At 45.8% G+C, this 15,302-nt stretch overlaps 1 protein-coding gene across 12 annotated transcripts in view; it reads left to right on the top strand.

The window, feature by feature from the left end:
• The window catches only part of Kdm2b (lysine demethylase 2B), a 117,138-nt gene that overhangs the window by 63,942 nt on the left and 37,894 nt on the right, over positions 1-15,302 (top strand). For all 12 annotated transcript variants that reach the window (XM_074060583.1, XM_074060577.1, XM_020163676.2 and 9 more), the window contains one exon: positions 11,508-11,594. In XM_074060583.1, coding sequence (XP_073916684.1) covers positions 11,508-11,594 — 87 coding nt within the window. The remainder of the gene's footprint in view (positions 1-11,507; positions 11,595-15,302) is intronic.

The following is a 15,302-nucleotide window of genomic DNA, read 5'->3' as shown; positions in this document are numbered from 1 at the left end:
ATCCCGGGGCCTCACACATGCTAAGCATGCACCCTGCCACTGAGGTACATCCGCAGCCATTGTAACTCACTTTATTTTCTTGTGGCACTGGAGTTTGAACTCAGGGCCTACACCTTGAGCCACTCCCCCATCCCTTTTTTGTGGAGGGTATTTTCGAGATAGGGTCTCATGAACTATTTGCCCGGGATGACTTCGAACCATGATCCTCCTGATCTCTGCCTTCTGAGTAGCTAGGATTACAGGCACCCGGCCTGTACCTCACTTTAATTTGAAGCATGCTTCCCTACAGATACTATGAAATTAAAAACCTACAACTTGGGAACTGCCAGGTAAAAGAACTTCCTTTACTTGTGAATGGGTCGAGTTCACTGATTCTTGACTACTTTTGGAGGAGGCTGTTGTGAAGGCTTTCCATGCAATGTTAGGAGCTCCTGGACTCCTAAGCTCCTTCCTGGATCCCATAATCTTTTTATTTTTTTCTTTTATGGTGCTGGGGATTGAACTCAGGGACCCACGCATGCTAGGCAGGCACTCTACCACTGAGTCACCTCATTCTTTTTTTTTTTTTTGGTGATACTGGGATTTGAATTCGTGGCCTTGTGGTTGATAGCCATATATTCTCCCAATTGAGGTGCACCCCCACCCTTTTTTGTTTCAGGTATTTTTCAAATAGGGTCCTGGGCCAGCCTATGTAATCCTCCTATTTATGCTTCATGCATAGCTGAGTTGATAGGTGCATGGTACCACACCCACCGTTTCTTGGTTGATGTGGGATCTTGCAAACTTTCTGCCTGGGCTGGCCTCTAACCTTGATCCTCCTGTTCTCTACCTTCTGAGTAACTAGGATTACAGGCATGGGCCACCATGCCCAGCCACATCCCCATTCCTGACTGCATTTTTGTATGTTTGATTTCCTAAAGGAAAATTAGGTATGGTGGCTCACAAGCTGTTGTAATTCCAGGTACTCAGGAGGAGGAGATTGGGGGAATTGCTAGACCTGGGCAAAAACAGGAGAGCCTACCTAATAACCAAAGCAAAAAATGGCTTGGGGCATGGTTCAAGTGGTAGAATGTCTGCCTAGCAAGCATTAGGTCCTGAGTTCAAACCCCAGTACTACCAAAACATGAAATATATTTCCCAAAGGAACCTTTAGGATTCTGTTCTGTAGAGTTACTTTTTTTTTTCCCCTTCCGAGCTCCTCTAAAGAGAAAACAAGGTATTTTTATTAATCATAAAACAATAGTATTGAGTCCTCTTGGAAATGGATTAAAAACTCATTCATTTGAAGAGGAAACCCCCCCCTTTTTTTTTTTAGTGTGACTGGGGTTTGAACTCAGGACTTTGCACTTGCAAAGCTGATGCTCTACTGCTTGAGCCACACCTCCAGTCCGTTTTGCTCTGGTTATTTTTTTTTTTTTTTTGAAGATGGGTGTATCACAAACTAATTGCCCAGGTTGGCCTTGAACCTTGGTCCTCCCAATCTCAGCCTCCCAAGTAGCTGGGATTACAGGCATGGGCCACCGGTGCCTGGCTGGAAACCTTTTTTTTTTTTTTAACTTTCAAAGCATGTTTGTGTGTCTGATCTGTTTTTGTGTAGTGTTCCTGTTTCCTGGTTGGTCAGATTTCTAGGGATGAGATTGGCCCTTCCTACCCTTCACCTCTACCACTTGATGGCCCTCTGAGGCTGGCTGGATTCAGCGTGGACTCCTTGCTGGTGTGTAGGAGGCGTGGAGTGGGTAGGGTTTTAGACAGAGTGCCATGAGTCTAGCACTCCTGCTCTGAAGCCCATTGCTGTAAGGCCTAGTGCTTCCCCCCTCTCCCTAACACCCTTCAGTAGTTACATGCCAGCAGAGGAGTTATCCCTGTGTAGACTCACTCAAACTTCCCAGCAGCCCTTCCTGGTACTTTTATTTTCCCCATTTTACAGATGAGAAAATTGAGGAGCAGAGAGGTTAAGTAATTTGTCAACCGCTGCAAACGTTCAGTGTGTGTGTGTGTGTGTGTGTGTGTGTGTGTGTGTGTGTCCGTCCACCCACTGCCCATACAGCTTTGTTCGGTGGCTGTTGAGAAAGTGATTTTCTCCCTTCTCAAGAGACCACCCCAAATTTATGGAGAAGATATTGAGTAGAAAGCTTGGGCTTTCTTTATAGAGCAAGCAACTGATTTTGTCTTGGGATAGGAGTTGCTAGTTAGCTGCCCCTGGATCAAATCCAGGTTCTTAGGCATTGCATTTGATCTGCACTGTATTAAATATGTTTTTGTAAGTAGTTGGCAACATTAAAGAATATGGGGGGAGTCATATAAAATATCCTGGTTCTGAGCCAGGCACTAGGGGTTCACACTTGTAATCCTAGCTACTCAGGAGGCAGAGATCGGGAGGATTATGGTTCAAAGCCAATCCAGGGCAAATAGTTCCTGAGACCCTATCTCAAAAAAACCCATCACAAAAAAGGGCTAGTGGAGTGGCTCAAGGTGTAGGTCCTGAGTTCAAACCCAGTACTGCAAAATAAATAAATAAATAAATAAATAAATAAATAAAAATCCTGGCTCTCCTTGCCCTTGTTCCTGATTCGCTATAACCAGCAGGAAGTGAATAGCAGCTGACCCCATATGCTCCAGTCCGCACTACTTCCTATTGCCTCCCCAAGTGTCACACCATGAGGCATGCACATCTCTTTTCCATATTACCTGGCCTTACAAATTGTGTTGACAAGGCCTTCTTAGAGCCCTGGGAAACTGGGAAGCTCTGCTAGTGTCTCTGTATGGGATAGTGGTCTCCTCAATCTTTTCCAGAGTAGGGTGTTTCCTGGTTCTCTGGCCAGGCCATCAGCCTGCCACTATCCCTGGACATCAGCCCCTCCTTCCCAGCTGCAGGCGCCTGTCCTCCTGTTTTCTTCCTCTCAGCTATTAGGGAATCTTCTGCATGATCTGAGGAATAACAAACAGCTCAGGAATGTGAGTTAGAGACAGAATTCGTAACTTATGTCCACGTCCCTTGCGCCTATTGAGCGATCCCTGTTTCTAGCCTGTAGTGGGTTCCCTCATCCTCCGTGGCTGACCAGTCACAGTCTTTGGCTTGGGTTTCAGAAAGATGGTCCTTCTCCTCCTCTGCCTTTTCTGGTACCAGAGATGCTGAGCAGAGTCCCTGGAGATGGCGACAGTTCTCATCCCACTCAGTCCTTCAATGGCCAGTTTTAGCTTTTACCCAAAGCCCATTGTTTTCCTTCACTTGCAATGTATTTTTTAATTGTGGGAAAATACACATAACACCAGTACTGCCCCAAAATTTTTTTAAAGAAGTTTTTAATTTTGACAGCGTTTCATGATCCATGTAAAAGAATTAAGACAGTGGAGGGTCAGAATAGGTAAGTAACCATGTATTAAATGTACTTCCAGAGCTTTCTTCTCAGCCCCATTACACAGCATATACAGTGTCAATTGGTACCTGTGTGTGATTGGTCCAGGCCCCAAATCTATGGATGCTCAAGTGTCCTATATAAAATGACAGAGTTGTGTTTTTGTTTTTGTTTTTTTTTTTTTGAATTTTTGTGGTGGTACCAGGGTTTGAACTCAGCCTTGCACTTGCTAGGCAAGCAGTCTACAACTTAAGCCATTTTGTTTTAGGTTATTTTTCAGAAAAGTTCTCAGTGCTTTTTGCCTGGAGCAGCCCTTAGACTCATTCCTACTCCCTGTGCCTCCCTGGAAGCAGGGATTATAGCTGTATATCACCACACCCAACTTGTTTGTTGAAATGGGGCCTTGCTATTTTTTTGCCTGGGTTGGCCTAGAACTGTGATCCTCCCAATCTTTACCTCCTGAGTAGCTACGATTACAGGCGTGAGCCACCTGACCTGGCAATGGCAGAATAATTTACATGGAACCTACACAAATTCTCTTGTATATTTTGAATCATATCTAGGTGACTTATACTCCACCATGCAGTATAAATGCTGTGTAAGTAGTTATTCTGTATTGTTTACAGAATAATGACAAGAAAAAAGCCTATATATTTCCATTACAGATGCAGTTTTGATCCTTCTTTGGTTGAATTTGAGGATGTAGAATTCCTGGATATGGAAGGCTCACTATACAAAATTTAAAATGTGAGAGCATACCATGCTGCAGCTTGCTTTTCTCCCATAGAGCTTTCTTTCCTGTGTTTGTGCCTTTATGTTTGTCTTACTCAGGGTCTCAGTCTGTAACCAAGGCTTGATCTCTTGAGCCTCCTCTCAGCCTCCCAAGTGCTGGGATTCCAGGTGTGCATCACCACACCCTGCTCCCTGGGCATAACTTTTGAAAGCTGAGTTTGTCCTTTTCAGCCATAATGAGGACATTACCTTGGTGGCTTGCTAAGTTTAGTGTTTATTTAGATTCAAACTGAAATGACCATCTTGTTCAATTTGGTTTGTGAAAGGAAGAGAGATGGTGCTGGATGCCTTCTCTGACTTCCTTCTTTAAAGATACATGTTCTGATAGAAGCACCAGGACAAAATGAGAAGAACAGGAAATCAGGACACAGAAGAGACCCTTGAGTTCAGATTTGGCATCTGCTGTTAGGTACTTTCTAGACAGGCGCTCTACCATGTGAGCCACTCCACCAGGCCTGCTGTTAGGTACTTTCTGTGTGGCCTTGGGTAAGTCACTCCACCTCTCTGTGTACCTGTATGTAACATGAGGACATTGGAGAAGATATGCTTTGTCCTTCTGGGGACCAGATTCAGGGGTTCCTTGGCCATAATGAAGAGTTTAGGCAGTTCACTAAAACCTAAGCATTCTGGGAGGTGTGGCTCAAGTGGTAGCGTGCCTGCTTTAAGCCCTGAGTTCAAACCCTAGTACCACCAAAAAAATATATATAATTTCTAGGGGGGTGTGAATATGACTAATTACATATGTATGAGAAATATTATACATTATATATATGAAAATAGCTTAATGAAACTCATTAAAAACTGCTAAAAAGAAGGGGAGGGAGCTGGCGGAGTGGCTCAAGTAGCAGAGCAAGCATGAGCCCTGAGTTCAAACCCCCAATCCCAGTCTCATCAAAAAGGGGGGAAAAAAATCTTAAAAACAAAAACCCTAAGCCTCCTCACTGTAAAATGGGCACGGTGACAGGACTTATGCCATGGAATTATTTGAGGAACAACGAGGTAATGAGCCTAATTTCCTAGGAGGACAGTGAGCTGTTCTTAGGGAACAGTGGAGGAAGAGAGCCAGGCTTTCCCTGGCTCCCCACTCTTCCTCCTCCTCCGCAGTCACTGGCCCTCATGCCTCCTTCAGGGATGCAGTTGTCATCTGCATTAGTGTCCTAGGACTGACCCGTAGCATCACCCCGAGTGCCTGGGTAGCTTAAACATTAGAGGTGTGTCCTCCCGTGGGTCTGGAGGCCAGGAGTCTAAAATCAAGGTGGCCACAGAGTCTTGCTTCCTCCCCTCTAGAGTAGGACCCTCTCTTGCCCCCTTTGGGTTTTGTTTTTTTTTTCTTCTTCTTTCTCTTTTTGCTGTACTGGGGAATGAACTCATGGCCTGTTATAGCCTCTCATGGACTAAACGAGTGCTCTGCCACTTGAGCCATCCCTTTTCTTTGTATTTTGTTTCTGAGATAACTTTGCCCCTGCTAGCCTTGAACTTGCCATTTTCCTGCCACCGCCTCCCAAGTATCTGGGGCTACAGGCATGGACCACCATGCCCGGCATCTCCTCCACTTCTGGTGGTTGCTAGCTATCCTTAGTGTTCCTTGGTTTGAAGCTGTTATTTCTCCTGTCTGCTTCCTGGCTAAGTTCTGTTGTCAATGGCTGTCTGTGTTCTCAATGGCTGGCACCAGTCATTGGATTAAGGCCCAGTCTAATCTAGTATGATCTCATCTTAATTTACTTAGATCTGCAAAGACCCCATAGTCATCTTCTGAGACTTTGGGTACGCATGAAAGTTGGGGGCACACTATTCAACTCAGGGTATCATTTTTTTCCCTCTTGCCTCTTGTATTGGCAACCGTTAATTGGGACACTTAGAAACTGACAGCAAGATGGGATTACCTTGAGTGCTGTGCCTTCTAGAAGCTCTCTGCTTTCAGCTAGAACTCAGTGAGAGCAGTAGCTCCTGATGGAAGGGAGGGTGGGTGGGGCTACGTGGGGGATAATTGCAGTCCTCAACTTTTTTTTTTTTTGTAGCAGTATTGGGGATTGAACTCAGGGCCTTGAGCTTGCTAGGCAAGTGCTCTACTATTTGAGCCATATCTTCAGCCCTCAAACAGATTCTAAATGACTTGAAAATTACTGGGTATATGGCAAGGTTGTGAAGGGCTTGGACCTAAGTGGTCAGTGACCAATGAGGCTGGAGGTGGATGATTTTGTTGGATGTGATTAGCAAGGCAGTGCTGCAGCTGCTTCCGTGAGTGAGCAGCAGGCAGGCCTAATGACCATTAACAAAGATAATGCCATGCCCTCCTTCCCATGATTCCATGCTCCTCTGGCTACCATGGTGTCAGCTTGGGGTGGAAATGCCAGCTCACTGTACATACCTGCCTTTCTTACAGCATGGGATTATGGAACTACTTGGAATTATGGGACTGAGTAGAATTATTGGACTGTGTAGAATTATGGGGCTGAGACAGGACCCACTGTATTCAGTGGCTGGTACTGGGGTTTGAACTCAGGGCCTTACACTTGTTAGGCAGACACTCTGCCACTTGGGCCACTCTGCCAGTCCCATTGTTCTTTTTTCTTAACAACAAAATAGAGATCAATTTCATTGTTCTTGCATAAAACCCCAACAATAACAAGAAAGAAAATCCTAATTAAGGCTACATCATCCAAACAGGTGTTATCTTTCATTATTTATTTACTTATTTATTTTTGCAGTATTGGGACTTGAACTTAGGACCTACACTTTGAGCCACTCCGCCAGCCCCTTTTTGTAAAGTTTTTTTTTTTTTTTTTTTTTTTTTGAGATAGGGTCTGGAAAACTATTGCCCAAGCTGGCTTCGACCCACAATCCTCCTGATCTCTGTCTCCTGAGTAGCTGGGATTACAGCTGTGAGCCACTGGTGCCTGGCAGGTATTATCTTTTAAGACCAAAAGTTCTGGAGTCAGGCTGAATTCCCTGAGCTGTCCATTTTCCATTGGAATGGTCTTGGGGAATGTGGTAAAATGGACTGGTGAGAGTGCCTGCATCACAGCTCATGTATGTAAACCAGAGCTGCTGCTGTTATTAATTACTGTTATTTCACACACCTTGGAATGAAAACGTGCTGGTTTTAGGGTCAAGTTTAAGAGCTTGTGAAACGCATGACTGTGGAGGGCATGCACATCTTTTCTCTCTTGAGATCATCAAGTCCTGACTCAAGCATACCTGTGTTTAAGCTCCTCCACTCACATCTTGCCTTGCTGGTTTGCAAAACTGAGGGGTAGTGCCTAGAACACCTGCACTGGCTTTTTATTTGTGGTGGTGGAAGTTGAAGCCAGGAGTTAGGACATCCTAAACATCCTCTGGGTGCCACCCCAGCCCCTTGTGGACTTTGTAAAATGATTATGCCCTTGCCTACTTAAGAAGTCACAGGGCTGACTCCCAGTGTGATGGCAGAACAAGTCATGTGTCACCTGTCCCCTGCCTGTATGATGTCAGACATCAGGAGAACGAAGGAGAGCAGAGAGGCAAGGGATCGCAGTTTCAGACATGGAGGTGAACCCCATCTCTGATAAATAGGTAATCATGGATTCAGGACCACCTTATGTCTCCAAAGACCCTTGCTCCTAGTAAGGTTGCAGTCACGGGCACTGAGGACTGGGACTGAACACATCTTTTGGGGACACGGTGTAGCTCACCACTGATAGGCTTTTACAGGCAGGCACAGATGGTTGGGCTGGAGTGGAGGGGGAAGGAAGAGACACACTGCTGGCTGATGGGTGTCCTTGCCTGTAGCAAGGGGGGACTCCTAAGGAGGCGGGGCAGTCTCGGCCTTGTTAATTCTCCTTTTACTTGTGGTTGGTGCTGTTCTTCTGATGCCTGGCCCTGCCTTGTTATCATAGTGGTGTTATTTTTAGTCACTTCATAGATGGAGTTCCTAGTTATTACCCCCCTACCCTGGGGAGCAATGGGCCCTGAATTCATTGTTAGGAAATTAAACTCTGTGAAGTAAGTAGACTTAGGGGGACCCAAGGCTTTCTTGGTAGGTCACCTCTGGGGCAGATTCCAGCAAAAAGGGCCTGGTGGCCCAGTCCTCCTCCTCTTACAAAGTATACCCCTTAGGGGCTGAGCTGGTGCACCCAGTCTTCCTTGAATCTGTGATTCCAAGAGCCCCAGGGAATGTATAAATTCAGGCAGAGCCTAGGGAAGCTCCAGCACAATCTATTTTTCAGAGACAAAAATCTCCCCTGGGGATATGTACCCCTCCCCCAACCTGTCAGTACAAATGAAAATGCTTCCCTGAGGGACAGAGCTCGGGGCTCCCCCTGGTGGCCACGGTGGGCCATACCTTAGGGAAACCTGGCTTCTCTTGAAGTGTGTGTGTGAAATCCAGCACTCAAGTGCGCTTATGGAAAAACTTAAAAAAATATTTTTCACAGGGTCACAGGTCCAGCGCGGTATGTCAGTATGGCTGGGTGCTGAACAGTAATAAATTAGCCAGTGTTTTTCAAGTGGTAGAGCACCTGTCGAGCAAGCCCAGGATCCTGAGTTTAAACCCCAGTAGTATCCCCCCAAGAAACTAATAAATTAAGCCACACAGTCCCCCCAAATTTTAATAAAAACAATTTAAATCAGTGTTTACCACTTTATTACTACTACCTCAGCAATAACTTTTTCTTGGTGGTACTGGGGCTTGAACTCAGGGCTTCACACTTGCTAGGCAAGCGCTCTACCACTTGAGCCACTCTGCCAACCGTATTTTTGTGCTGGGTTTTTTGAGATAGGGTCTTGAGAACTATTTGCCCAGCCCTGGCTTCTAACCTCGATCCAGTGACCAGTGGATCCAGTGTCCAGTGACCAGAGATTCTTCTGCTCTAGTGCTTGTGAGTTACTGACTCTTGCTCTGATACTGACAAGAAGTCTTTTGGGGTTTTTTTGTTTGTTTTCTGGTGATGGTGGGTATTTTGTGCGTGTTGAGCAGGTACAGCCACCATTGTGTGAACTTGGCGACTCTAAGTAGACTCATGCAGAATTTACCTTTTTATGTCTGGCTTATTTCATTTTGTGTCCACATGGCTCTTCCATACAATGGCAGAATTTTCCATTTCAACACTGAATAATACTCCATTGTATGGCTAGACCACATTGTCCATTCAGCAGTCAGTGGACACTTGGGTTACTTCTGCCTTTAGACAAGTGTGAGCAATGCAAATATGTTGCCAGATATAGTAGCACATAGCTGTAATCCCAACAGTCAAAAGGCCAAGGCAAGAGAATTGTGAGTTTCAGGCCAGTCTGGGCTAAATAAATAAATAAATAAAAGCCCTCTCTATGGCTGGGTGCAGTGGTAGATGTCTATAATCCCAGCTGCTCAGGAAGGGGATATGGGGAAGATTTGTGGTTTGAGGCCAACCTGGGAAAAACTTCAGCAGGAATCCATCTCAATGAATAAAAATCTGGGCATGGGGGTACACATCTATCATCCCAGCTACACAAGGTGAATGGCAGCCCAGTCTGGCCTGGGCAAAAATTCAAAACCTTACTCAAAAAATAACTAAAGGAAGAGGGGCACGGCTCAAGTGGTAGAGTTTCCCTAGTGAGCACCAAGCTCTTAATTCAAACCCAGTACTGCCAAATATAAAATCCTTTCTCAAAAGAAAAGCAAAACAAAGCAAAGATGGGCTAAGTGATACCAGGATTAAAGAGCACAAGCTTTGAAGTTGGCTTTGCCAGGATTCTGCCAGTCTGTACCTCTTTATTTGGTGGGGGAGTGGTACCAGGGTTTGAATTCAGGGCCTCGTGCCTCTAGGCAGGTGCTCTACCAATTTAGCCAATCCACCAGCCCTTTTTTGTGATAGTTTTTTTCAAGATAAGGTCTCTCAAGTTTTTTTCCCTAAGCTGGCTTTGAACCACAATCCTGATCTCTGCTTCCCTGACGCCTGGCCAGTCTCCATTTCTTAAAGCTGTGTGGTCTTGGGTAGTTTCCTTCATCTGCCTAAACCTGGATTTTCTCATCTATTGCATGGAAATGCTGATAGTCCTGTCATAGACTACTCAAAAGGGTTGAATGAGAAAGTGGACAGGAAACTTCTATTATAGTGCTCTGCCCAGAGCAGGCACTCAGTACCTCCTACTCTCATACAGTCACTCAGCAGCTGCTTGCACTTCTTTGGTTTATGTTTGTGCCCTTTACCTGGCCAGCCCTGCTTAACCCTGAGTGGTGGGGTGAGGTGAGGAGGGGACATGGGACTGCCTCCCCAGTATGCAAGTAATAAAGCATATAGTGTCTACAGTGCATTTAAAACAGTAATTAGGCTGGGGGCGTAGCTCGCTGGTAGAGTACATATTTATCAGCAAATATGAGGCTTTGGGTTCAGTCCCTAGCACCAAAAAACAGACAAAACTAATTTGTTTACTAATTAAAACAAAACCAATTAAAAGTTAGTCTGCCGTTCATCGTCGTCATGAGCTGGCAGCTCTAAAAACCGTGATCAAACACCCCTCTCCCCAGGGGTGGGGGACCTCCACTGCCCCCGACTTCCTCCGGTAGCCTTTCTTACCCTGGGTGGTGAAGACCAAGCCTGAGTTGCATCACGTTTGTTCTTAGTTCCTTTTCTGCTGTACAGTTGTCCCTCCGTGTCTGTGGTTCTGCATCTGTGGATTCAACCAATCTTGAGTTGAAAATAAGGATGAGAGGGAGGCAATTAAAAAATAATACAAACCAAAGAGTAGCAACTATTTACGTAGCATCTACATTGTCTTAGGTATTGTAAGTCACCATACCTGGCAAATGAACCTCCAAAACGGTCATAACAGAATGAGCACAGTGTGCCATGGGGGAGACCCCAACCTCATATGTCCATCACAGCCCATTTTTCTGCCAGCATTTGACCAGATGATTCCATCCCTGTGTTCAGGACATAACAAGGATACTAACAAGAAGTGAGGACTCTGAAAATGTCAGGACCTGCCAGGTGGTTTTATTTGTTTCCCTGAGTACATAGTTGAATTTGGGAACATTAGAGGATCTAAAGTGCTGTGGTCCAGCCCTCCTAGGGTATTTGGTAAGAAGTGAGATTTTGCCCATGAGAGTCCAAAGTGCTCTGAGCAAGTGATTGGTGTCATAAGTGTGATGCATTTGTGGAAGTGACAGGGAGGTGTGTGATTTGCTTTATAAAAACCTTTTTGAAGAGGGGATATAATACGTATTATGGACCTCAGAGGACCCTGGTGACTTGGTTTCTGGTGCATGGTGGATGGTGGTGGGCAGGCATTGATTTTGTGGAGGGCTTTCAGTCTTTTGCCGGATGGGTGAGGTCCGGCCTCCAGCCCCCTTTGGAGATCTCCCCCACCCTGCGCTAACATGGCTCCTTTGTTTGGCCACAGAATGTCCTGAAGGAGCATGCCGACGATGATCCCAGTCTGGCTATCACTGGGGTCCCTGTGGTCAGTTGGCCAAAGAAGACTCCAAAGGTAAGACACAGACTGCTCACAGTAGGGACACCACCTCCCCCTGCCGTTCACACCTCCTACAGGATGACGGTCAGGAGCTTTTCAGGGGACTTCTGGAGCTTTTCAGAGGACTTCTGGAGCTTTTCAGAGGGCACCCAGTTAAGGTGAATGATTTTAGTGATGGGTTCCTTGTAAATGTTTGGTTTTTGTTTTGTTTTGTTTATTTGAGATAGGGTCTTGCTGGCCTCTCCAGGGCTGGAGACTACCCGTATGGGCCACTGTGCTCAGTCTCAAATGTTTGGTTTTCATTTTCATTTTAATTTTTTTTAATTTATCATACATTACTATGAGAGTATTTCGTTGTGATAATTCCTTACATACATACAATGTACCTTGAACAAGTTTACCCCCTCCCTTATGTTTCCACCGCCCCCCTTCTTCCACACAGGGTTTGGTGGGTTTCCTTATGCTGTCTTCATATGTATATATACATGAAATATATGTACATATGAAATACATGTGTGTGTATATACACACACATACATATGCAGCAACACTTCCATCCTCCTCGGCCCTTAGTATCTTTCCTTTCTACCCCTCCTGCTGATCCCCACCACCACGCAATGTGGGTTTTTTGTTTTTTGGGGTTTTTTTTGCCTTTTTTGGTGCTGTGATTAAACCCAGCAGTTGCTAGGCAAGTGCTCTCCCACTGAGCTACACCCCGGCCAGGTGGTTTTTGTTTTTTACATTTTAATTAGCATATATTAGTTGTGAAGAGGGTTTCATTGTGACATTTACAGATGTGCTTACAGTATATCTTAGTTACCCCCTCCATCATTCTCCCTCATCCTCTTCTTACAACAAATTTCATTGCTCTGTTTTCATGCACATACACAAAGTGCACCAACCATATTCACCCTCCTTCACCATTTCCATTTACCCACAGACAGGACCTATTTTACCTTTCTGTCCTTCATTAATTTAAGTGTACATTGATTGTTCAAGGGGGTTTCCTCCTTTTAAAAGCCTTGATTTCACTTAACTGTGGAATCTAAGCAGTGCCCCCTGGTGGTCACCTACTTAATTGTGGGGTCGCCTTTCTCTGTTACAAGGTAGATCTTGTTTCTTTCCTCTCTCCTTTACCTTTTTTTCCCCTCCTCTCTTTTCCTTTAGCTGCTCCACGAACTATTTTCCTCCCTTTTGAAAGTAACTTCTTTCTCGTCATAAAATTGATCAATGCTCAGCGTAAAAATGTCTAATCAAATAGCAAGGGACAACTAGGAAAAAGAATAGAAGTGACATGGAGAACTTGGAACGAGCGGCTGCTGCTTCTTCACACTAGCTGGGCAGGCACCCTACCACTGAGCCTGCACCCCAGCCCCGTCCCAGCTTCTAGATTTTTCTTTGTCCTTATAATGAAGCTAGGAGGTGGATAGTCTCATCTGCACGGTCTAGTTGAGGAGACTCGGGGACTCAGAGAGATACGCAGTATACCTCAGGCCACACAGCTCGTGAGCAGTGAGGTATTTGTCCCCAGATCTGCCTGTTTCTCTCATGACTTTCTGTGAGAACCCAGTGAAATGTGACCGAGTGAAGCGGGGGGAGGCTGGTGCTGTATTTATGCATTTCCTGGCTGGTGGGGTTAAAAAGTTAACAGGAAAGGAAGGAATAAGTGATCCACTGACTGCCTGGGCCACCCGGGTCTCTGGGTTCCCAGGTTCTCAGCCGGCTTCCTCCGAATTTGATGCCTGCCCGTTGGGTTGAAAGATCAAGGGTGCTCACTGAGGCTGTCAGGATGCAAGGCTGGTAGCGGGGTCTGTTCCGGGTCGGGTTACTCAACAAGTAATTAATGCTCAATGATGATTAGAAAGAAATGCTTTGATCTCCCAGACGTCTCTGGAACTGATTAGGCACCGTGAGGTCATTTCTGACGCGGTGTTCTTCAAATCCATGATGTCACTGAATTGCCATCCGTCACCATTCACCTGATTGGCTGTTTTCATGAGTGGTGTTGGCCTTGTTTTGATCTGTCTGCACTCTGGCTGCTTCCTTTTATGACCAGGTGGCAGAATTTTGGGGGCCTGTGACCCTAAAGGCAAGGCAAGGGAACTGAGCTTATTTGAAGTCCGGCCTTTGACATTGACCTTATTAGGGAGCTGACCTTCCGCTCACAAGCTAGACTCTTCTGCTGCCTGGCTTGCAGGTTCATTCCCAAAGGAGGCAACTGTGGAAGGAGGGGACACTGAGGCACAGCTGCCCCAGCAAGAGAGCCTACTGAAGCATCCTGTTTCTTAATCCATTCTCTCTAGTGGCCAAAACAAGTGCCACTTGAATTTCACTGATTGGAAATTTTTCTGGAGTTAGGAGCAGGGAGGCTGTGCAGAAAAATGCTCCAACAGCGGACATGAAACAGCCCCCTTTCAGTAGTTACTGGATCAGCTTTCTTACTGGGACGTTATGGGTGCAGGAGGAAGCAGTACACATCCCCAGTCCCCATGTCACCTGTGGTTTTGCTTTGTTTCCCTTCCCCTTTCTTTGTAGTTGGGCAGATAGATCTGAGAGGCCTGATCAGTCTGGGGTCCCTCGGGTGTGACATGCACGCAGCCTGTCCTTGAAGGAGAGGCACATCATTCAGTAAAAGGCACTTCCTGTCTTGTATTCTACCCTCCTCTCAATTCCCGTCAGCCATAGAGTAATTAAGTTGATGAGAAGGAGAGGTGGCTGGTGACAACAGCTACATGGGGCCCGTCATTTCCTAGGAAGGCAGTGTGGTCTAATGAGGACCAGTCCTTAGACTGGTGGCTTAAGCTTCATTTGGGGAACTTATTTTAAAAAATACAGTTTCAGGCTGGAGATACAGCTAAGTGGTAGACTGCCTACCTAGCAATCACAAAGCCCAAGTTCAAACCCCAGTACTGCCAAAACTAAACAGTTTCCTGGGACCTACTCTAGAGCTTATGATTCAGTAGGCTTGAGGTGGGGCCTGGGAACCTGCACCTCTAAAATTTTCATGTATGTCCACGGGTGGGCTTTGGAGGCAGATGCACCTGGGTACTGAAACCTGGCTCTGCCACTGACTAGCTGTGAAGTCTTGGGCAAGTCTGTGCCTCAGTTTACTCATTTGTAAAAGGGGCTAACAGCAGAATACTGGCTGGGTTGCTGTGAGAGGTTTTTTTGTAATCTACCTCTATTGTAGGCCATTGACCAGTGGTACCTATTTCAGTTTTTCTTTCAGAATTATGGCATATTAGTACTCAATGACCCTGAATCTGCCCATCCAGAAGACTGATGATACTTCTTGAGGTAGAGGACACAGCTGAGTGTGGTGGAGTGTGCCTGTAATCCCAGCACTGGGGAGGCTGAGGCAAGAGGGTTGCAAGTTTGAGGCCAGCCTGGGCTATACAAGGAGACCCTGTTTCAGAAAAAAAAAAAATAGAGGACACAGAAAAAGGGTCAGGGAGCAAAGGAATGAAGTGGAGTGAGACATTTCCCCATCCTTAAATTAACCATTTGCTTGTACAAAATTTAATTCTGAGCCGGGGCCTGAATGGCTTAATTTCCTTGAAATAGTTATGGCTGTGCTGAAATGGGCTGGTGTTTCCTGGGGGGGAGGGGACTGGGTTATGAAGCCTACCATCATTTATCCCTTTCTAGCAGGGAGAAGCCTTAGGCCCTTCTGGAGGGAGGGTATCCATTTCCTTAGACTGTGTCCCTGGGGGCTTTGAGGCA

This window comes from Castor canadensis, chromosome 18 (assembly GCF_047511655.1).
Source record: "Castor canadensis chromosome 18, mCasCan1.hap1v2, whole genome shotgun sequence".
Taxonomy (NCBI): Eukaryota; Metazoa; Chordata; class Mammalia; order Rodentia; family Castoridae; genus Castor; species Castor canadensis.
This window is presented reverse-complemented; position numbering and strand designations above follow the sequence as displayed.